Source organism: Salarias fasciatus, chromosome 22 (genome assembly GCF_902148845.1).
Source record: "Salarias fasciatus chromosome 22, fSalaFa1.1, whole genome shotgun sequence".
Lineage (NCBI taxonomy): Eukaryota > Metazoa > Chordata > Actinopteri > Blenniiformes > Blenniidae > Salarias > Salarias fasciatus.
The window spans coordinates 11,109,647-11,132,793 of record NC_043765.1 but is presented as its reverse complement, the minus strand read 5'-3'; the positions used below and the strand labels follow the sequence as shown (position 1 = coordinate 11,132,793).

Sequence of the window (23,147 nt, the reverse complement as noted above, 5' to 3'; positions counted from 1 at the left end):
CAGTAAACAAGAGACGTCTGATTGGTCTGCTGTGTGCTGGATCACCTGTGAACTGCCTCAGTGTGTGAATCATGCTTGGTTTTCTTGCATAGAGCTTCCTGATCGGATCCTGACGTGTTACTGCATAGTGGCGGTCAGCACGGGTCTGGCGTCTGGCGTCCGTGTGAATAGCGGAATGTGCGCGTCGCTGTTAGGTCTGGCTCGCCAAGCGCTGCAGCTCTTGCTTGTCGGTGCCGCCGGAGGATTGGATGACGCTTTCAGACATCTCGTGGTTTTCCTTGGCGGGAGGCGGCCTGCGCGGAGACAAAACACAGATATCCGAGGAAAAGTTTGACAACATAACAGAGACGGAGAGGCTTTCACCACTTCCACCACATTATCTGCGATTGTTTTGGGCAACATTTTTGCTTCTTAAGCAGCCTTGAACCGTCGAGGGACGAAATCCACCAGACCTCTGAAGGTGTGTTAACATTTACAGACACTTTATTTCCATAATTCCATTCAAGAAGTTAAACTTCTATAGATTATTGATTCAGGGCCCATAATTTTAACAATTTCAAGTATTTATTTGTTTATCTGAGTCTCCTCTCAGTACCTGACGTCCCAGTTTTCCACATCGTCCACAGTGTCGGGCAGCGGCCTGCCAGCGGTTTCGGGCAGTGCCAGAGCGAGGAGGGCGCCGAGAAGTGGCGACATGCCGAAGATGGCGAGGGGCGTGGCGGGGCTGTGGTTCTGCAGCATGTTGATGATGGGAGCCAACACGCCGCCCATCCTCGCAAACATGCTGGTCACTCCGATCCCCGTTTGCCTGAACGCACAACCGAAACAAGTCGTAGAGATTTAGTAATAATGCAATAATATAAATGGTCTTACATTACCTTCATAGGGTTCAAAGACAGACAGTATAGATTGCCAAAATGACACCATAGCTTTTCTTTAAATCAACATAAAAAAATATGAATTTTAAATTTAGCTAAAGTTCATGTTTGTGTCTCTAAAACTGTTTTTCGACCTTAACCTGCTCTGATTTCACCAAGTCCTTCATCATTATCTAGAACTCCTCTAATGTCACTTCAACACTGTTAAAGGCTTTTGCTTTATCCTCTGTATGATTACTGCAAGGACTATTGACCTAATCTTAAAAAAAAAAAAAAAAAAAAAAAAAATTCAACATAAGTGGAATTCAGTGTATGTGAGAGAAATATAAAATGATTCATTAATGCTCATTTACCTTAGCACCGTGGGAAATATCTCAGCAGTGTAAACGTAGATGGAAGCAAACGACGCTGTTATACCGAACTTTCCCGCCATGGCAAGACCAGTCAGGACGTTGGGATAATCTACAGACAGACAGGAGGAACATCATTTAGGTCATGGAAGACGCCATGTTTTCCTGTCGGAACTAAAGCGTGTCCTTCGTACCAGCAGGGATGGTGAGCATGAGCAGACAAGCGACACCTCCAACAGCCAGGAAGGCGGACTGGGAGTACCGCCGGCTGAAGGGCAGCATGACCAGAACCATGGAGCGGGCAGGGATCTCCACCAAGCCGAACACGAACTGGGTCATGTAGAGGTCGGTGCCCAGCCGGGACACGCCCAGTGAGAGGCCGTAATACACCAGAACGTTCACAAACCTGGCCGAGCAAACAGACGGTGCAGAGGTGAGTCCAAACGCTGATTCTCCAGCTCTGTCGGAATCGCAGTGACACGAAAGAAACGGAAACTCACCAGATGTAGAACAAGATAAAGCCTCTCTTCCTCATCTGTGGCGTCCTCACCAGGTCGAGGGCTGAGTATCTTTGCTTTCCCCCTTCCACAATCTGACACTTCTCCACCTTGATGTAAACAGGAACTTTTCAGTCAATGAAGAACTTTGAGAAGAATTTCAATATTATAAGCAGGTTCAGGTTCAGCTGTTGTACCATTAAACATTGTTGTTTTCTCTTTTTTAAATACCAACAGGCTTCTCTATGCAGATGTAAGTTTTCTCTTTTACTGTATTATTTGTTGACAGTGATACATAATCAGGCAGGAGTCACCAAGGCTGAGGCTAGATAAGTGCTTTACTTCATCTTGTCTGTTCTTGCACTAAAATCTTTTTAAAGATTTGTTTAACAATAGACTAAACTGTGCTGCATTTCTTTATTGTGAAAATTTACTGAGATGTAAACTGTGGAAGTGTGTGTCTGATCTTACTGGAGTTAAATGCTGACCGACCAACCGAACAACCAAAAAAAAAAAAAAAAAACACTCAACCAACTAAAAAAAACAACCAACACAACCAACACAAAAAAACAATAAACCAACCTGTCAACGAACAATCCAACCAACCAACCAACCAAAAAAAACCAACCAATCAGACTCTCAACCAACTAAACAAAAGAATACAACTAATAAACAACCAACCAATGAACCAAACAAAAAAGAACCGCCGCCCCCCCCCAAAAAAAAAAAAAATTCATCAACCAAACAACCAACTTGATACTTTCTCAGTATTTCTACGGCACCTATTACCTCTGTCTGACAAGGCTAAATTAAGTTTTCAGCACTAGGACAGCTTTACAGCTTTAATCCTCTGTGTTCTCATTGATGCTCGTTAGAAAATGATGATAAAAACATTAAATGAGCCAAATAATTGCTTTAGGCGCGGCGTCCCTTCCACACACACAGCATGAATGCACCGTAAGTAGGTGGTGTTGATTTAATCCCTTCCTGTTTCCATATATACTCAGCAAATAAGCTCCCGACTTCTGTTTGAATATCATTTACCTTAAACTGCAGCTAGTGTTTCAGCCACACTGAGATTTGATTCACGGCAGTAAAACTCTGGAGTGGGATCAAGTTGGATATATGTAAAATAGGATAATCGGCTCCTCGTGCAGCAGCTCAGTAAAAGATGAGAACTATCCAGTTAGTTAACTCCAGCTGTTTGGAGCTAAAAAGAGATCAGATAAGGATCTCCTTGAATAGAAAATGAGAGTTTGTGACTAAAGTAGTTTTTCAGCCAGCTGCAGACGAAGATTACGACAGAGTGTTTTGCCTGGCGGTGTGAAACGGAACAAGGTGCACCTGAACAGTGGGAGGCAAGACCCGGCCGTTGACCGTTGCAGCCTTGCGGAGGAGCGCGATGGCCTCCTCTCTCCTGTCGTTGGCCAGAAGCCACCTGGCAGACTGGGGGAGCACCCTGACGGCAGCAAGCGGAGGACCGGGAGAGAAGAAAGAGCGGACAGAGTCAAGAGAGAGACGACAGGGATGGAAATGAGCATCACAAAGAGGGCATTCACATGTCCGTATGAATGAATACACAGAGGGCCTGATGTCCAGACGCAGGCTGGACTTCCCACCATATATAGAAGACGAGCAGAAAGCCCGGGGCTGATATCGCCACTTGGAGTTTCCTCCAGTCTCGTATCAGATATGCGATTCCCGCTAGCAGCATGTAACCCAGGCCGAAGGCGTAGTCCGTGATGATGCCGGCCAGCATGCGTCTCTTGGTGCACGTCCACTCAGTACCTGACGGAGGAGAGGAGAGGAGAGGAGAGGAGAGGCGAGGAGAGGAGAGGAGAGGAGGACTCATGGGTTCTGGGTTCACCGAAGGTAGAAGGTTGGAGCTTTGAGGTATGAAGGAAAAAGTGGAAAAGGTGTTAAAGTGATATATTTGCAAGTCTGTAAAAGCGGCACAGATGTTACATGGGTTTGTTTCTCATCTGAACTAAACCAGACGTAAAAGTAAAGAGAAAACTCTCTGAACCGCAACAATTTCTTTTGGTAGCAGTAAAGTCTAGACAGATGTCCCACATGTAATGTGATTGACAAGTTAAAGTGTTACTGTTCCAAACCTGTTATCCTCACATCTCGCCAGGTCACTTCAAATTTTTATTGCATGGAATGTTTCTTTAAGCTTAATGATAAATCATGATTGCGTGCATGCGTGTGGAAGCATATTTCTAACTGTGTTAGGGACCAAAATGTGTGCGCATGCTAAAATGAAGGGAACTGGATGTTCTAGTGGGGGCGAAGAGGAACGAAGCGCTTATAGAGGAAGACACATGATGTTCAGACTGCAGGGTGTGACATGAAGACATGAAAACATGGAGTGTGTTTGCGACCAGTACCAAGCACGAAAGCATTGATGATGATCCCTGATATGGTGGTGCCAACCGCAAAGCGAAGGATCGCGTAGACGGTAAAGTTTGGAGCGAACGCGACGGCGACTCCAAAGACGGTCTGGAGAGCGATGGACAGCAGCAGGACGAAGCGCCGGCCGTACCTCACACACACACAGACACACACACACAGACACACACACAGAGGGAACATGAGTTTAGCTTTCTCTCTACAAGAAAATAAATGGTTTTAACCTTCAATAAATCTCTTTTGTTGAAGTGAATTGATAAGCTCAGGCATGGGAGTACAAAGTGTTGCAGCTGAAAGATAAAACTAACGGATGGAGAGCGTGACACCTCCGGGAAAGATACGTTAAGAAGGACTTGTTTATGTCAGTGGAGGATTAGATCACCTCAGCAAGGCCACAGTCAAGGAGGGATCAACTACTCAGATGACTCCAATCTACTGCCTCAGTCTGATCACTTTCAGTATTTATAATCTTTTATTTTTTTTTCTGGCGTACTATTTGACTCGGCTGCCCTTCGCCGGCTGGAGCACAGCGGGATTGGCGCCACGCAAAGAAACCAGCCCGTGTGCTGACAACCAGTTTGTTGATTTATGAATGAATGCTCCAGCCAGTCTCCCCTCCCTTGTTCCTTTTGGGCCACAGAAAGAAAGTAATCCCTCTTTGAATGCCATGTTAAATGTATAGCAGTTGTCAGTTCTTATCAGTCACGTAGATGTGGGCTTGTGCAGTGATCCCCTCACAGTTTATCCAGCTTCTCGCCGGACTAACCCAACGTGTCTGCAAACTTTAGCACCAAAGGAGAAGCTCCAATAATTCTGGAGCCAGCCTCAAAATATCTTCAGCCCACAAATTGGGGATGGCGAAGCCCGTAAATTGCATATATTGTTTGGATATAAATACAAATGTTGGAACTTGAGCTGCATTTATTATTTATTCATAAATACAATTTGAATGATAGATATTTTATTACGCTGCTTCAGCTGTTTGTTGGATATTTCTGGAACACATCATTTGTTAGTTGTATTTTTGTAGGTATTTCAGAAATCTCAGTCGTTTTAGCCATTTTAGCTGTTGTAGCCAATTTGTGCAATTTTAACCATTTCCTTTTTTTTAATCTACTTTATCTGCTTTAGCCATTTTAGTGCTTTCAAAGATTTTATCTATTTTTTTTTTCATTTTGCATTTTTCCAGTGCTTTTGACTACTTTCGTTGTTTTTCTGTTACTTGAAAATTTCGCCTGATTTTATAAGATATTTGAGCTTTTTCTTGTTTAGGTCTTGGCTGTAGCCAATTCTAGTGTTATTGTTTATTTAAACCTGTTGTTGTTTTATACCATTAATCCAAAACTTCTTAGTTTTTTTCTTCACACAAGAATTAAAATGAGGTAAACTAATGAAACCGAAATTTTCTTCCCAGGCTTTCTTTATTTGGATTTAATCATGATGAGCTGACCAAGACAACTCAACAATTATCTCAGCAGGTGATATATTGAGATGTGACATATTTTGATTGAAATATGCCGAGAATGTTTTTAATTTAACAGTCATATCTGTGCATGAATATGACTGAAAGTGAGCAAACCTCCTGATGGATGGAATGAGGATGAGACTACAGACATCATCCCCTGCAGCGAGGAGAACTGCTTCAGGAGCAGAACCGCCAAAAACCCTCGCTTCCATTCAAACTGCTGTGTGTATCTTTAGCCCTTGAGCTCGATCACCATAATATGCTGCCCTACTTACACTAAAGACTTGAGCTGCTGTCCTGCAGCCATGCTTTGATGTTGAGCATCTGGCTGTAGGTTGTCTCTGCACAAAGTCAGAGCTCCGGAGGGGAGCAACAGATCCTGAAAGACAGCTGCAAGACATACCTGTCAGCCATAGCGCCGAATATCAGGGATCCCACCAACAGGCCGAACATGTAGATGGACGATCCGAGGCTGTTCAGTCCAGCTTTGCCGCACACCAGATCCCACTGGGGGAACACAAGAAAAACTGTGACTTTACCTCAGGAAGCCTGTTTTACTGCTGAGATCTGTGAAGAGCAGCTGCTGTACCAAGAGGCAGTGAGTTAAATGGTTCTAGGCTGAGTCAGTCCAGCTAAATTAGTTTTATTAACACCTTTGACTGAATTGGTTAAACACACAAAGACCCCCATTGTTGTGCAGTAGAGTATCAGAAGACATCCTATTTCCAGTAATGTGCTCTCTTAAATATGTAACAAGCAAATGAATTCAAATAAAATCAGATTGCACAATGAGTGGGTGAGGTCAGTGGGGGATAGGTGATTATTTTCATCCCAGTGGGCCCCAAGAAGTTTACTAGAGCCGGCTGTTGGGTTTATTTATAAATACACATATCCATAAACAGAGACACGTTGGTCTTGTGTTACAATGTATTGTCACGCTTTGGTTTGAGATTCTTTATGTAACCAAATAATCAAAAAAAATAAAAAAATAAAAAAAGATATTTATTCTACTATAAGTGACTCTTCTGGGAGAGAAAGTGAGAGTGGATCTGTTGTGATCCAGACTGGAACTCGTACCTCGGTGACAGTGGTGCTCTGGAAGACCTCCTGGCTGTAGACCCATCCGCGGCCACACGGGACGCGCTCCGTCCGGTTGCCCCGCAGCAGGACATCCGACGAGAAGCAGGAGGCGTCCGGGAGGCTGAGGTTGGAGGTGAGAGCACCGGGCACGAGGGTCTGATTCCCGTCGGCGGAGCTGGAGTTGCTCCGGCACTGAAAGGGTGGCGTGGCCCCGGTGAAGACGCTCACCATCATGTGGAAGGCGAGCAGGATCTGAGGTAAACAAATCCATATGTACAGGATTTTTTGGTATTTCCCAAAGCCCCCGATGGCAGAGAGGATCTGATCGAAATTCATTGTGGTGAACTGCAGGCTCAGGGGATGGGGATCATGGGGATCACGGGGCGGCGGAGGAGCGGCTGCGAATGTTCTCCAGACAATGAGTGGATGAGGCTGTGGCGCGCAGTCCGGGGTGTAAAAAAAGGTAAATGAATCCCCATGTGCCACTGGGGCCAGTCCAAACGCAAGTCCCACCAGTGTTTTAACAGTCACGGAATTGAACAGACATCATCTCACCTCCGACGCGCTCCCGCCTCCCTGAGAACAGCCACGTCTGCAAATAATGATTCATACAGGTTTAATAAATAATCCAAAACAACGCGCTGCACACTCAAAGTTTCCCCAATTTGAAAAAAAAATACTCAAAACAACACGGGGATCACATCCACAAACACTTCCGATTTATGTAAAAACTGTGTGGAAAATTAGTCCATAATTTAGGATGACTTGAAAGTGGCGCGTCGGTCCGAGCGTCGATGTTTTTGTTGCTGCTCTCGTTGTTTTTTTCCACACGACGAGGGACCAGCACACAAACACACACACAGACACACACATGCACCCTGATGGCAGTTGTGAAATCGTATGGTGTGGTGCATCCGTTACTTATCGAGGGATGGGCCACGGCATCATCACTAAAACCTATAAAACTCCCTCCAACCTGCGGTTTTTACGCATGGCCGCCTGAGACGTATAGCGGCTCAGCGCGCATCCAATGAAATCGTGCACAGTGTTATTTAACCAGGGGGTGCACGTGCTGCCATTCATTATATACTGATGGGAGTACAATATCCTGTAAGTGTCATTTCAGATGGAGGAGAATTGCAACAAACAAGGCGCTTGTTGTTTTGTGAGGTCCTCTGCTGCCACCTGCTGGAGGACTGGATGATCCCCCGAGATCCTGCAGCTGGAGGCTCGTCTTTGTTGTTCTTTGTTTTTTTTTTTTTTTTTTTAAGCAATATGGGAACACTGAGTGTGGCTGAAGACAGCATACACCCTAACACTCACATTCACACACACGGACCGTCTAGAGTCATCAGTTTCACCTCAGATACAGTTTTAAATTGTGTGAGATAATCTGAGTACCAGCTGAATGAAACATGCAGCCTCCACACAGAAAGGAGATTGAACTGGATCCTTTCTTCCTGTGAGGCCAGAGCACTAACCACTGCACCAAAGTCCAGTGATAATAATCTAGTTTTTAGAGTTATAGTTTTTTTTTAGTATTTAGAGTTGAAGTATGAAGAATTTCATCAAAACTTTTTTTTTTTTTTTAATTCACTGAACGTCTTTTAGATGAAAGTAGTGCTCAAACACCACAGTAGCAGACTAAAGATTCCCTGTTATTCTTAAAATCGTATAATTTTCTCTGGATCTCAACATGTGAAAGGGGGCTTACAATGTGGTTTCAACTCTGTGAGGTAGAGCTCATCCTCCAAAACTTGAGAGACTCTGATCTAAATGAAGGTAGAAAGCAATAATATGCAAGTGTGTTCAGTTTTTCCCTGAGTTGTTTGTTCACTGAGGAGATCAGCTGTTGTATATCAACCAGTTTCAGGACGTGATAAGACACAATTAGCTGCAGATCCCTTCTCTTTTATGTGCAGACTGTCCTGATTATGAAATCCTCTGCAGGATGACTGAAAAGCAGCATATGTTGTTCAGCATCAGCTATGCCTTAACAGGTGTAAGTGTCACTTGCTGTGTTAAATCCACATACCTTCATGAGTTAGAAATAATAAGATTCTCTTTGCGACAGCCCATCTCAACTGTTGTTAGTTTTGCTCCATAGAATTAACTTTAAAAGCAAACAAATAAACATACAAACAGAACATTTCAAGATTATTTGATGTAGATTGTTTCATCATCTGCAGAAAGTGAAGGTTCAGTGCACAGTCCAGCAATTAAACCTAACATACACACTCAAACAACATTATGATATTTAAAGTGATTCATTCTGGACCAATTCAGAAGACAGAAACAGTGTCATGTTTCGGGATCAGTCAGGGGAATCAGAGAAATGGCTGCTCAGACTGTGACTCAGCCTGATTTGTTTACAGGACAGTGTCTGTTTCAGTCCCCAGATCATCTCAGCAGATCAGATTTCTCTTTTATTAGTTTGTTGTCATTTATTTCATATGAAGGAGAGATTACGTTCGAAATCTTCAGTTATGTAAATAGAAATATTCAAATGTGAGCGAAGAAGCCTCTTTGAACTGTTCCTGTGTCCGTGTCCGATGCTGGTCCCTGACTGTCCCGGTCCTCGTGCGCGTGAGGCTCTCCATCCCGGGTGGGAGTCTGCAGACAGGGACGCACTGTCAAGTCACCCCCAGCTGTCCAGGACGCGGCTGCGAAACAACACAATAAAAGCACGACCAGGCTGCCGAATACACCCAGATTCATCAATGAAGAATAAAATCCTGAAATGTGCATCGCAAACTGATGACATTGAAATAGAAAGATTTTATTATCATTCTAAAATGTACAATAAAGCTGGAGAGCTGCTCCTCTCACAGTACAAATGAACAAGATGGTAACCAAAAAGGAAAGTGCAATACATTCAGTTTACTAATTTGAAATATCAATATTCAAAACAATATTACTTCATATTAATAATAATTATCTTTAAAATCGTTTGCATATTATTTGTAATACGCTGCTTCTGCAACGGGGATGTGTTTTTTATTATTATTAATCCAGGCGTAAATAAAGGGATTTATTTTGAAGGTCTCGGTGAGAAGACCCGTCATTGCGCTCGTGCGGGACTTGACAGCTGAGGGAGGCTGAGACCGAGGAGACGGGAGGCAGCCAGAGGGAGATGGCTGAAGGGAAGGAGGAGAGGACCGGGTCAGGAGCGTGTCTGGAAGCCGGGCTGTGACCTTCATCCTCTGGAGCGCCGCGCGCGGACGCGATCGGTGCGCGCAGATCTCCGCGCGCTCCACCCGGCCTGCACACATACACACACACACACACACACACACACACACACACACACTGACGGACGGGGAGAACACCGTCTCCACCTGCACATCCTCGAAGCGTATCTGAAGATTCCCCCCCTCTTTCTGGATTACCGGACCCGGTCTGTGGATTTGCTGCCAGACCCGATCACCGTGAGGGTGAGTACTGGGCTCCCATCACACCGACAGCAGGTCAATGGCGCTGTCATGCATCACGAGGTCAGCTGATCACCTCCCGTCTCTTCACCGTGTCCCCCCGCGAGGACACTACATGTAAAGAGATCCCAGAACCCGCGAGGCGAGCTGCTGATGCAGAGAGAGCCACGCCCGCTCACAGATTTCTGAAAACATTGTTTTTGCCACATGCATGAGTGAGTTCTGGCCTGTTTACTGCAGCCGGTTCAGGAACAGCGCGTGCCTTTAAAATCTCACACGGGAAGGACCCTAACCACGCTGATCACTCTCTGTGCCCTTTATCCAGTCCAGGGCTGTATTCCACCTATAGGGATCTATCATTCACCCAGTGGAACCACAGATCGAACCCATCACCCCAAAGCACCGGATACATCTGGAAGGAAGATGGATGGATTTCTCATCCTGTCTAATCTGTCTGCTTGGATTACATTGAAACTGTTCCTTTAAGTTCCTTCTATTTTAAACACAATTTGAGGTTATTTTCCAGACACTGCTGTGTTTTTGTGAGCCCTCATACCAAAGTTATCTTTTCCAAGGGTTACGCCTTCAGTATATACATAGATTACTCTAATCAGAGCCTGTGTGCGTCTTACCTCTCATCCCATGCTGGTCTGGGACTCTGGTCTGGATCGAGGTTGATGATGGATTAAAGATAAAGTTGTAATAAAACCAGTCCATCCACAAAACTTGATCTTAGTTGAACTTCTGAGTTTAAACACTGTCTTGAGCAAACTAGATTCTCAACAAAACAAGGATTATCAAAGACAATAAACCACACAGTCTTGACTTGTAGGGAATTTAACTGTAATTCATAACCCAGCCTTAATTTGTCTGCCTGGACCTCGGGGTAAAGTATGTGGACACCCCTGGATTAAAGGATGGATTACTTAAAACTGCTCAGTTTTGATGGACAAGTTTGAACATAACCTACAGTAAGTAAATACAAGTTTCTAAACCTGTAGGAAAATGGCACAGATATTTTTTTCAAATAAGAAGCCATATATGTATTTAACAGTATTACAATCCCTTTCTCACTTGTTTTCTCATCTTTTGAGATGATTGAAACTGTTCTTTCCTCAGACTTTGCTGATTATCCAAACCTTTTTGCAAAAAGCTGCAATCTAAAAAGGATACATACATTTAAAGCGAGCTCATCACCAGTGAAGGTTCAGCTGGTTGTCGAGTGAATGTGAGCGATGAGCTCGGGGGCCCCGTGTTTAATCCCAAACCTGATTGGCGGCAGTTTTAGTGTGAAATTAGCCCACAGATTACATCATTCTGGAGATCCTCTGAGAAAAAGGTTTTACGGGCCACGTTTTCCTCTAATCGCCGGTCCAGGGGAGAGATCAGCGTAGAACTGCTGCAGTATCAAAGGCATCCCAAGGTTGCAGTGCCGGTACACTGACAGGACAGCGCTCGTTTCTCTCTACCCACTGTATGTTGACATGATCTCAATCTGTGGCGTGTTTCCACTGACTGCCTCCTGCTGTGCTCATGCATTTACTCCAAACACAGATTAAAACTTTCTGTCTGAACATGAAGAAGACCTCCTTCTCTTATGAGTTATGTTTAGTGGTTAAAAGGTTGGTCTTTGTAATTTCCCATCCTTGGATCAATTAGGCGGAACACTCACGCTGTGTAATATTACCATCAAGAGTTGCTTTTAACCAGCATCTGCCTTCGCGTTCAGTCGGAGTGGGATGAGAAGTGCTGTCTGCAGAGGGATTTATGCAGCTTGCTGGCCGGCAGCGCTCTGCAGCGTCAGCAGCAGCAGCACTTGAATTTAAAGACTCTGTAGGGAAACCGAGAGTCATGTTTGTTATTCTGGACGTGGGGATACAGAAGTTCTCTCCTTCTCCCTGCCTTCTTCTCCTCTTCAGGGATCTTCGCCCGAAGTGGAGCTCCAGCTCCGTCGGCCCATGGCCCCCGTCTCTCTCCTCCAGTGAGAGGTGAGCCAAGCTGGCCTCCCCGGCCCCCTCCCTAACCCCCGCCCCAGACCTGGATCCGGACCCGGACCCGGACCCCGACCAGCAGCGGCTCGCCCCCGAGGAGCAGTATGTGAGCGAGGGCGAGCCCGGCCAGCCCGACCCCGACCCGGCGCCGCCCGACTGCAGGGACGCCGAAACCATCACAGGTGTTTACGAGTGTTTGTGTCAGAAGGCTTCAAACCAAACCTCAGTCGACTTTCATCACAGCAGAAAAAGACTGAATCTTCAGTTGAGCTGAAAACTTCAAAATATCCCAAAATAGCTGCTGAGTTTTCACACTGAACTGAAGAAGCTCCTGTTTGAAAGACACAACCGACCAAATGCTGTCGTTTTATATTCAGGTGGCCCAGATCTCACAATTAATGATCAGCAATGAATCATTTGATGTGCATTTATTAACTCTTTATTGGGAAAATAAACGTATATGTTGCATAGCTCTGTTTCTTTAAGACTAAGCATTTTAAGGTAATAAAAGTTGTAAAATGATCCCTTTTGAGTTAATAACACATTACTTGAAGTACACTTGTGTTACGTAGTGTATTAAATATGAATCAAAAGGACTGCGAAGCTTTATTAAGAACTGCAGTGAAAATTTGATCACACTTTGATTGTTTGGGTTGGTAAATATGTCGATTTGGTTAGTTCTGCACTTTGCAAAACATTTCATTAGGAAAAAAGGGGTTTCTCATACTGTACATGGGCTGGTTGTTTGATTGTCCTCATAAGATTAAAAGAACTCTGCATGAGAATATACTTTAAATGTGTGATCGGTGTTCATGAGGAGGTTTTCCTGCACTGAGCTGAGGTCCAGACTGTGAACGCCTCCTCTCTGATGTCCAGATGTGTGCAACAGCACCGACCTGCCAGAGTTCGAGATCATCAGCCTCCTGGAGGAGCAGCTGCCGGTGTACCGGCTGCGGGCCGACACCGTCTACGGCTACGACCACGATGACTGGCTCCACACCCCGCTGGTGGCCCCGGAGGCCAGGCTCGACCTGACCACCGAGCAGATCGAAGAGACCCTCAAGTACTTCTGTGAGTCTGGAGGAGAAGCTCCCTTCATCTTGTTTCAAATTCATGACATTTTGTCAGGAAAAGCTAGAAGTGAGAGACGATAATTTCACAACGTAAACTGAATTTTGAATGCTTTGATGATATTGATTAAAGAAACATCATCACCATTTATAGCATCAGATTTTTTTATCAAGACAGCTGCTGTGTTGATCGAGTTTTCCCACGTGTGAAATTACAGCTTCTGTCCACAGGGTGGTGCTGATGCTCAAGCTACTGATTGCCTTGACTTCACACTGTTTAAACCAGAGGTGTTGCATTCAGGGGCCATATACAGCCCAGTTTCATCTAGAGTGTTCTGAACTGGTAAAATAGCACCAAAATAACATTTAAATTTACTCTCTGAAGTTTTTCTCTGTTGTGGTGGAGAGTACTCGTCTTGGAAAAATCTATATTTTCCTAAATTTACTGTAAACTTCAAATAAAGGCAATTTTGATGATGCAAAACAGTGAAATGTCCAAAAATTATCTATTGGTTTTGCATTTTGAAGCCTATTTCACAAAAACTCACCCTGTCATCATAACTCTGAGGCTACTGCTGGTTTGGAAGCAACAGCGATCTTTCATAGCAGCATTACTTATATCTCAGCTTGGGTGTCAGAGTTGTGTCTGCTGCTCTTAAGAAGAATTCAATGCTTTCTTTCCAGTTTTTTACAATTTCTTTGGTGGTTTGCGGGCCAGGTTGGAACCGCTTACAGTCCAGTTTTGGCCAGCAAACCTCATGTTTGACACCCCCTAATTTGAAGCCTTCATCCTTCACTTACCCGTGAATTAACATTTTTTGTTTCAATTTAAATTGACAGTTTATTGCATCATGATGTCGACATTCAGCCCACAGTCCAAAAACAAGCACGAGATCTCTAAATTTAATGTATATTTTGAACAAATTGGGATGAATTCATAGCTGGATTAATCCTTTAGTTGGTTGGATTTGCCATTTACGTATATGTTAATAAACTGCTGGTTTAATTCTTTAAGCACTTTGTTATGATTGTATTATTTTTGTTGTACAAAATTCAAGTTTAAATCGTCAGGGCTCCAGGTAAATTGAGGACGCTGCGGCTCAGAGTCAGGAGGAAGGTTTATAATTGGTTCCCAGTTTGTTTGTGGATGGGTGTTGCTATAGCAACAGCAGATCTGGCTGTGTAGAGTGGAGGAGAGAGAGGGAGGATGTGAGGTCAGGAAGGGGAAACAGGTGAGAGATGTGGGAGAGTTTTGCTCACCTTTTGACGACCGGCTCCATGTTTTCGGCCTCGGTGCCGCTGCAGCGCGCCGTCCGCTCCCGTGTCGCCTCGGCAGCTGTTTTTAAAACCGGTCCAGGCTCTAATAATCCCTCCTCCTCCCTCGCTGTCGCTCGCTCGCCGGGGGTGTCCTCGTGGGCGGAGGGTAAATGAGGCTGTGAGCCGAGCCGAGCGAGCCAGAGAGAGACTGGAGCTGCATGAATCAGGATTTGGACCGGCGGCCGTCTGTGCTTGTCGATCACCATGAAGGCCCAGGAGGACGTGAACGGCAGGAGCAGGACGAGGGGTGAGAGTGAGCCGGACTGCTGGTTCTGTAAGGAAGGAAAGAAATGTAACATAGAAGGATTTTAAGTTGTAGTTTCAATATTTCTGGCTCTGCATCATTATAATCCTGTTATGTGGTGATGGTTGAACATGAGATCTTGTTTTTTACTTTGTCTTCCTCATGTTTGCTGACAGATGCAGAGCAGATCCTAGTTTGTTCTCGGACAAACCCCAACCAGCACATACCAATTGTGTTTATTCAATTTAATATGTTCTGGTTACAGTACTAAGAGGATTACAGAGGCTTACCATAATGCATCCAATAACTTTGTGCAACATGTTATTGATTAGAGCTTTGTGGTCGATGAACGCTGTCATCCCCGGGGCAGCGGAGCAGACCGCTGTGCGCCATGGAAAACAGCTATTCCCTCCTCTTTCACACGCTGGCGTCATTTCAGTGGTGACGGACGTGTCGGTTCCCAAACCTGACCCGACCTCCGCCTCCTCCTCCTCCTCCTCACGTGGCTGAGTGTCCCTTTATACCAGGAGTGATTATGTGAAACCTGCAGGTTTTTCTCTCCGTCTGAGTCTTGGCTGTGCTCCGTCTTCCCTCAGTGCTATGTGCAGACCGAGTGGGCCAGATGACGAAGACCTACAGCGACATTGACGCCGTCACACGTCTGCTGGAAGAGGTGAGATCGTCTCATTTCGTCTCTTCTATCGGGGAATACAGGGAGTACTGATGTGCTCTACTCTCCTCTTCTGTACTCATCCCTACCGTGATCTACTATTCCCTACACTGATATTTTCTACTGTACTCTAATCTACTCCACTCGTTTTTATCCTTCTGTTCTTTCCACTCCAAATAACAGAAAGAGAGAGACCTGGAGCTTGCTGCAAAGATCGGCCAATCACTCCTCAAGAAGAACCGAACTCTGACTGAGCAGAATGATTATTTGGAGGAACAAGTTGTCCAAATCACAGAAGAGGTTTGCACCCACACACACTGAACTGAGTATTGGAAAAGGAGTGTAATAATTATAAGTTAAATGTACATTATCTTTGTCCTTGCAGGTGGCTCAGCTGCACCATGAGCTGAATCTGAAGGATGAACTGCTGCAGTTTTACACCAATGCGGCCGAGGAGAGCGAGGACGAGTCCGGCAGCTCCCCAACGTCAGCTTCCTTTCTCCTCACTCACCCTTGAAGTTTATGAATACAGCAAAATATTCATCACATATACATAGATAATGTACGTGTTTTTGATTCAAAGGGGGAAGAAGAGTAAAGTGGAAGCAGCGGCAGGAGGTTTTGTGAGCGACACACTTCAGAGGAAACTCAAAGAGCTGGAGGAGGAGAACCTGTCGCTCCGCTCGGAGGTAACCGGAATGCGCTCGTGTGAAGCGGAGAGCTCTAAATCAGATTAATACTTCAGTTAATCAAAGCTGTCTGCATGCAGGCAAACCATCTGAAGTCAGAGACTGAAACCTATGAAGAGAAGGAGCAGCAGCTGGTGAACGACTGCGTGAAAGAACTCAGTGAGTTTGGCTCCATCACCCTCTGAATGAAATCCCCTTCGTCTTGCTCCGTCTCACTTCCCCTCCTCTTCCAGGGTTGTCCAGCCTCCAGATCTCTGCCATCGCCGAGGAACTGGCCCGTAAGACTGAAGATGCCTCCCGACAGCAAGAGGAGATCACACACCTGCTCTCTCAGATCGTCGATCTGCAAAAGAAAGCAAAGTCTGTGAGTGTCTCAGCGCATCCACACACACTCCAGCATGAGGTGTTACGAGTTTAGTCGGTTGCTAACGAGTCAGGTTGCTGAATCAAAACTGTGTGTGTAGTTTGCAGTTGAGAATGAGGAGCTCTCTCAGCACCTGCTGGCAGCTAAATACGCCCAGAGGCAGCTGACGGCGGAGGTAACTTCTCACACCGGCAGGCGGGAAAAATGCTGCGTTTTTAGGCTGCTGATGAAATTTAATGGTAACGTCTGTGACGCGACAGCTTCAGGAGCTGGAGGAGAAGTACTCGGAGTGCATCGAGATGCTGCACGAGGCTCAGGAGGAGCTGAAGAACCTGAGGAACAGAAACTACCCTGCAGGGACGCCTCGGCGCTACCACCCGCTGGGGCTGTACCCGATGGTGAGGGAGTGTGTGTGTGTGTCTGTGCGTGTGGGTGTGTATGTACTGCATTTCTTCACTGAAAGAGTTTTTTGTGTGTGTTTTAGGACTCTTTGGCAGCTGAGATCGAGGGAACCATGAGGAAGGAGCTGAGTCTGGATGACCCCGAGTGTGAAGAGCAGAAGTAAGCAGAGTTTCAGCTCCAGAAGGAGTGTGTTCTGATTCGGCATGCAAAAGTTTTCAGAATTCATTGTGGCGAGAGACGCCTTTAAAGTCCATGTAGGGCATGCAGTCGAAAACACTGCACTCTGAAAATGATTGATCGGCTCAAACACGCCAAAATAATCTGAGCTACCTTCCAACTAATTGATGTAACTTCAGCTGAACTTATTGAGTGAATCTGACATCAGACTGACCCACTCAGCTCACGGCTCTGCTAATGTGTCACGGCAACACAGGCACGCTCTTAACCTGCCCTAAATAAGAGACGAATTACAATTAGGGGTAGGTTATGTGTATGTAGGTCATTTTTTAAAAATCCACTACTTCTAGGAGGTTTCTGTGTGGAGTTTGCATGTTTTCCACCATATCAGTGATCTCTGGGTACTCCAGTTTCCTCCCAAGGTCAAAACCGTTCGTTGGACTTCCTGTGTGTTTGGGGAGAGTATTGACAAACTCAAGTTCCTCGTTGGCGGTTTCAGGAGCCACAGGAAGCGAGTGTTCGAGACGGTGAAGAACGTGAACCAGACGGTCCGGCAGCGCTCCCTGACTCCGACCAGCGCCAACATCCCGGGCTCCAACCAGTCCCCCCGCACCTCGCCCCAGTCCAGCGGCCTCTCCACGCCCCACTCCAGCGTCTACGGGGGAGACTTCGCCGGGGACAGCGTCGCCCTCGACAACCGGGCCCAAAGCATCCTGATGGAGACGGCGTCGAACCGGGACAGGTGAGGAGGGACGGGCTGATATTCAAAATGTCGTAGCTTGGCTGTGTTTGATGCGTGGAGTCTGTCCGTCGGCAGCGTGGAGGGCCGGGAGAAGAAGCTGAGCGGGGCGGAGGACCTGCGGCTCGCCCTGCGCCGCCTCTCCCTGCGCCGGCAGAACAACCTGAGCGAAAGACGCTTCTTCGAGGAGGAGAGAGAGCGGAGGAGGGGAGGAGGAGGACACGGCGGGCTTCCGGACGCCCAGGAGAGTCTGCTGACCCCGTCCGAGAGCATCATGTCGCTGGGGAACCTCCACCTGTGGGCCTCGCGGGGGCCCTACCTCCCCGACAAGCTTCAGATCGTCAAACCGCTGGAAGGTGAGGGAGAGGGCGAGCGCAAGGCCGGAGAGGGGAGCCGGGAGGGCGACCGCCGTCACGGAGGGAGCAAGAGAGGAAGCAAGAAGAGTGGAGGGGATGGCGAGGGGGAAAAGAGGCGTCAGGGCGGCGAGCTGGAGGGAGAGAGGGACAGGTGCTGGGGGTGGGTGAAGAAAACAGGAGCCGGGATAGAGAGGGAGCGGGGGAGGAGGTGGGCCAGGCACCGAGGCCAGAGCAGGAAGACCAGGAGTGTGAGGGAGAGGAAGGAGAGGCCTCTGTCGCTGATGCTCTTCAACTCCTTCTGGTCTCTGATGCATCGCCACAAGTCGGGCAGCTTCGCTTCCACTCACAGTTATTACAAAGACACTCAGCCGCGGGGCTGGCTGTAGGCCGGGCGGAAGTTCAGAGTCAGTTTCAGCTCGTCGCCTCCTGTGTGAAGCTGTTTCAGCCTCTGCTGCCCTCTGCTGGTCATGAACCTTAAAGACAAACAGACTGAGGAATATCATGAAAAAGTTATGAACATTTAGTAGTTTAAACACTTGTGACATAAAGTTATTGCTAAAAATTAATTCCTCCATTTAAAAAAATTAGATAATCTTTGATTTGAATGACTTCTATAAATATAAAAAGAGAAAACAAACTAAAATACAATAAAAAGACACAATATTTCAGTTGTTTTATGATAAATATAAATATATTTAATTTTTACATATTTGGCTCTGTGTTCCATGTTCCTGTATGTTGTTTTTATCTGGTTCTTTTTATGCTCTGTATGTTTATTTTTTCTTCTGTCTTTGTTTCTATTTATGTCCAACTTTTTCAGTTTGCTTTATTTTTTACTGGTTTTCAATTTTTTCATATTTCACTCTGTCATTTCATGCTGTATTATTTTATCCACCTGTCATTAAAGCACCTGGCTATAATAAAACATTTCTCATTCCACCTATCAACCATCTGTGCTCCATCCTTTTTCAGTGTCTTTTTTTGTCATCTTCTCTATTTGTGGCATATTCTGTCATCATTGTCCTGTCCCATTTCACAAATAGGTTAACTGACTATTAGAAATTGTATAGCAAAGGTGTTAAAGATAAATCAGTCGCTCAACTGTTAGTTGCTTTGTGTTAAATGTGGGGTACGTGCAGAATAGGATGGAGTAAGGTTAAAAACGCTGAAGGTGTTGTGGAGTGTTCTGCAGTTCTAATGGGCTCTCGTCACCAGGCTCTGCCACCCTGCACCACTGGCAGCAGTTAGCTCAGCCCCACCTCGGTGTGATCCTGGACGCCCGGCCTGGAGTCGTACCCAAAGGCTACCGGCCGCTGGAGCTGGAGCTGGAGCAGGTCTGTGCTCACACACCTCACTGTCAATGGATCTATTTGGCTGATCAACTTTTATTCATTCGAACTGATCAGTTAAATAAGGATAAATTAGTTAAATAGAATTAACATCTATTTGATATTGAATTAATGATGTTTCAGGAGCATCGTTATGGATCACAATAGGCACGTTTACATGGACCACGTATAAGCGGATTGTGCGTGGAGCGGATTGTAAAATGTGTCATGTAAACGACAGAGTGGATCCGCTTCACTCGGAGCGGATTGTAATTTGGAGCCGAATAGTTCTTGGTGATGGGGGGACTCTTCTCTCCTTGCAGGTCTACCCTTGGGGCGGTTTCGAGGAGGATGAACCAGGAGAGCAGTATTTCCAGAACCTCCCCACCTCCTCGGCCTCCACCACTCCGGCCGTGCCCTCCACCTCCGGCACCGGGGACGCCGCCCTGGGGCAGCCTCCCACCAGCCTCGCCCCGCCCTCTCCGGCCTCGCCATCCCCCTCTCCGCACCTGAGCAACACCGACGCGTTGGGTGAGGACGCAGGTCACTTTTCCTTCAATGGGAGGAAGATTCAGTTCCGTGGTTATTTTGATGCGTTGCTGTTTTCCGTTCCAGCGGCCTACTACCCGGGGAAATGCATGGCTCACACCAGCTCCACCTACACCTTCACCACCTGTCGGATCCTGCACCCCACAGATGAGCAGACGCGGGTCACGCCGAGGTAACTGTCTAATAACACATCAATAATATGTGTTATATATTGGTAAAGTCCAGATATTTGAAAAAAAATCAACTAGAGTAGATTGGTAACATAAAAAATACCTGAAGACTCTGTGGGAGAGAATACAATATTTTATTGATTCTTACAAGTTATTACTTTGTTTTCTTGGCTGAAGACAATCAGACACCAACGTTTAATAGATTTGAATTCACTGTGAAATTCAGATTGCATGATGGTTCTCAACTTTCTGTTAACATCTCATCAGTTTCATCCTCCATGATTCTTTCTCAAGCATTGCAAACTGAGGTTTTTCCAGTAAAATCAGACTTACTTTCTGTAAGACAATACCAAAAGAGGCTTTCTGTAACAACTGTGAAGAGTCTACATTTGTTTTTCTCTCTAATGTGTTTATTTTATAGCTTTGTCTAATTTGTAAAAGCACTTTATGTTATGAGATAAACAAAAATGCATCTTAGTGTGATTTTATTTCACTTGTTGAAGTGAAGAGTGTGCAATCAGAGCAAATCTCTCTGGACAGATTGAGACGAGATCGTGTCCAGGCAACGGCGTTTAGTGACTTGTCTGCGAGACGGTGGGAAGGTGCTAAATAATTCATGCACTATCGTGCTTACGGTGAAAGCGGTTTGAAGAGACATCATGAAAAGAGCAGTTTAAGAGGGCAGTGCCTCCTTCGCAATGTTATTTTCTGTCTCTTCGTGTCGCAGTCTGAACCCAGTCCCTTCGTCGTCCTCCTGTGTGATGACCAGCACGCTGCTGGGAACGCCCGCCGTGACTCCCTGCACGCCGCGGAGACTCAGCCTGAGACCCTCTGAGTCCTCAACCAACCTCAGGCAGGGCGCCACACACACTCACACACACTCACACCCTCCACTGGTGGCAGCCAAAAGCTTCTGGCAGGTTGAGTCACCGAGAGAGAGTTTGTGGACTCGTGATCGATGATCACCTCTGGCCTCCCGAAGCTTTTAGTAAATTACAGAAACATAAACATTTCATCTTACTGTTTTTTTTAATTCCACACCAGAGTCATTCTAAAAAGGACTTTAAAACCAGACACAAAAACTAAACTAGAAAAAATAATTAAACCTACAAGAAATGGGAAATATAATGCTAAAGAAATAACCTTGAAAATGACTTGAAAATGAAAAAAACAAAGAGCTAAATCGCCAAACTTCTGTAAAAAAAGATGAACCTGCTGAAATAAGGTACAAAAACATCTAAAAATGTAATATTTACAGCCCTGTAACTGAAACTTCATTACATTAAATGTGTTTTGTAGCTGTACTTGAATTTGATTTTGTATAAAGTCACAAAAATATCTCTTTTGGTCCTTCTTGTTGCAAACTGCTGAGCTCTAAAGAATGAAAATACATAAATATATCTCTGAATCATTTTATAAATGAATGCTTGATTATCACTCTTTATTAGTGAATGCATATGCACACGCTATTAGAAACGTTAATAATATATTATCATACCTATTATTGTTTAATTTTCCACTTTGATTTCCTTGGTGCCTCTGTGCAGAGATGCGACTCGCACCACCAGCACCTCCCTGGGGTTGGTGCGCCTCCTGCAGGAGCGAGGGATCTCTGCAGCCATGTACCACCAGAGCCAGGGTCTGGAGCACGGCCCGGGCAGCGGCGGAGTCCTGTTCAGCACCTCCATAGCCCCCAACCGCGCCCCCCAGCCCGACCCGCTGCGGCCTTCCACCCCTCCGAACTCCCCCACCAGACCGGGGGCGTCCTCAGTTGCGACCTCTGCAGGTTTCGACTTCAAGAGCCCCTCGTACGACAACTTCCTGGCCTCCAAACCGGCCCGGTCCATCCTGAAGGAGGTGACGGGGGGCATCAGGGGCCGGCAGAGGGGGAAGGACTGCGAGAGCCAAACGGACGTGAGCGTCACTGTCCACAACCTCAACCTGCTGGACAAGGTGAAGCGGCTCGGGGTGGGCGGGGCCCCGGGCGGCCGGGCGGTGAGTCCAGGGCCGATGCTGGGGCCCCTGGGGGGCCTGCGCAGATCCGGCTCCCCTTTCGGTCCTGACGGGATGAGGAGGAACCGGAGTTACCCGGCCATGGTGGGAGCCAGCATGGCCATGAAGGCCCCAGGGCCCCAGGATTAATCTGGACTAATGCCAGGGAAGGGGGACAGAGGGGGTCGACTGGTCGACTGGCTGCTGAGCAGCCGCCAGGAGCCCCAACGAGACAGCAGCTCTGAACGGTTTAACACGCCTCGACTCTGAGAGCTGACATGGAGACTCACGCTTTAACAATCATGGAGTTAACTCACCCAAAAAGTAGCATACCTCGATTGGAATCCTGGTTTTAGATGCCCAGATTTTGAAGTATCTCTATGTAAATGTGTTTTAATGAAAAGTCCTGAAAACTGGCTGCAGACGACGCCCATTTATCCCCTCTCTAAAGTGTTGCCTGATCAGTCTTATCTTAAATTAATTGTCCATTAGCATTGAGCTCCAAATTGTTTGAAAGCTTCTATACTAAACAGTTTTTTGGCAATAAATATACAGGTTTAAAAAAGAAAAGAAAAGAAATGTGGTCACACAAAGTGTGTTTATGTAATCGAGTTTTACATATAATTATAAAAACGAGATCTCAGATCTCTGCTTTGGAGACTGATTCTGCTGGCTAGATGTAGTACTCCCACACTTGCCTTTTTCTGACATGTACACACACACACACACACACGGCTATTTGCAGTCGCTTGTAGCACTAAAACATGCTTCTCTTCCTCAATATTACTGACTTTTTTAGGTTTTGTTTTTTTTTTTTTCTATCCTCACCCTCATCCCTCTGGAAGTGACCCAGTGCAAAGTCGTGTTCAACAAATTGTTGAATAACTTTCACATCAGTGTTAAAGAGACTTTACTTTGCAGCCTGGCTGCAGGGAGGAGCTGCTGGTGCTCCTCCAGCTCTGCACGAAGGGTCTGA

The 23,147-nt window shown here is 46.0% G+C and overlaps 2 protein-coding genes across 3 annotated transcripts; one reads left to right on the top strand and one right to left on the bottom strand.

Moving 5' to 3' along the window:
* Positions 1-167: 167 nt before the first annotated feature.
* LOC115409549 (solute carrier family 22 member 13) lies at positions 168-7,202 on the bottom strand. Its single transcript, XM_030120783.1, has 10 exons — positions 6,680-7,202; positions 6,006-6,109; positions 4,116-4,270; positions 3,345-3,513; positions 3,070-3,184; positions 1,729-1,835; positions 1,423-1,634; positions 1,232-1,340; positions 596-808; positions 168-293 (listed from the first exon to the last, which is right to left on the bottom strand). The coding sequence occupies exons 1-10, from the start codon at positions 7,016-7,018 to the stop codon at positions 191-193; spliced, it is 1,626 nt and encodes a 541-aa protein (XP_029976643.1). The 5' UTR covers positions 7,019-7,202; the 3' UTR covers positions 168-190.
* A 4,904-nt stretch (positions 7,203-12,106) lies between these two features.
* trak1b (trafficking protein, kinesin binding 1b) lies at positions 12,107-22,450 on the top strand. Of its 2 annotated transcripts, XM_030120966.1 has the most exons (18): positions 12,107-12,286; positions 12,981-13,175; positions 15,332-15,408; positions 15,589-15,705; positions 15,791-15,891; positions 15,989-16,094; positions 16,175-16,253; positions 16,328-16,458; positions 16,559-16,633; positions 16,719-16,856; positions 16,943-17,019; positions 17,537-17,779; positions 17,855-18,132; positions 19,348-19,466; positions 19,784-19,991; positions 20,076-20,181; positions 20,907-21,032; positions 21,727-22,444. In XM_030120966.1, the coding sequence occupies exons 3-18, from the start codon at positions 15,358-15,360 to the stop codon at positions 22,319-22,321; spliced, it is 2,550 nt and encodes an 849-aa protein (XP_029976826.1). In that variant the 5' UTR covers positions 12,107-12,286; positions 12,981-13,175; positions 15,332-15,357; the 3' UTR covers positions 22,322-22,444. The 2 variants fall into 2 exon arrangements, with proteins under 2 accessions (XP_029976826.1, XP_029976824.1); XM_030120964.1 differs by lacking the exons at positions 12,107-12,286; positions 12,981-13,175 and adding an exon at positions 14,528-14,783 and having other exon boundaries at positions 21,727-22,450.
* The last annotated feature ends 697 nt before the right edge of the window (positions 22,451-23,147 follow it).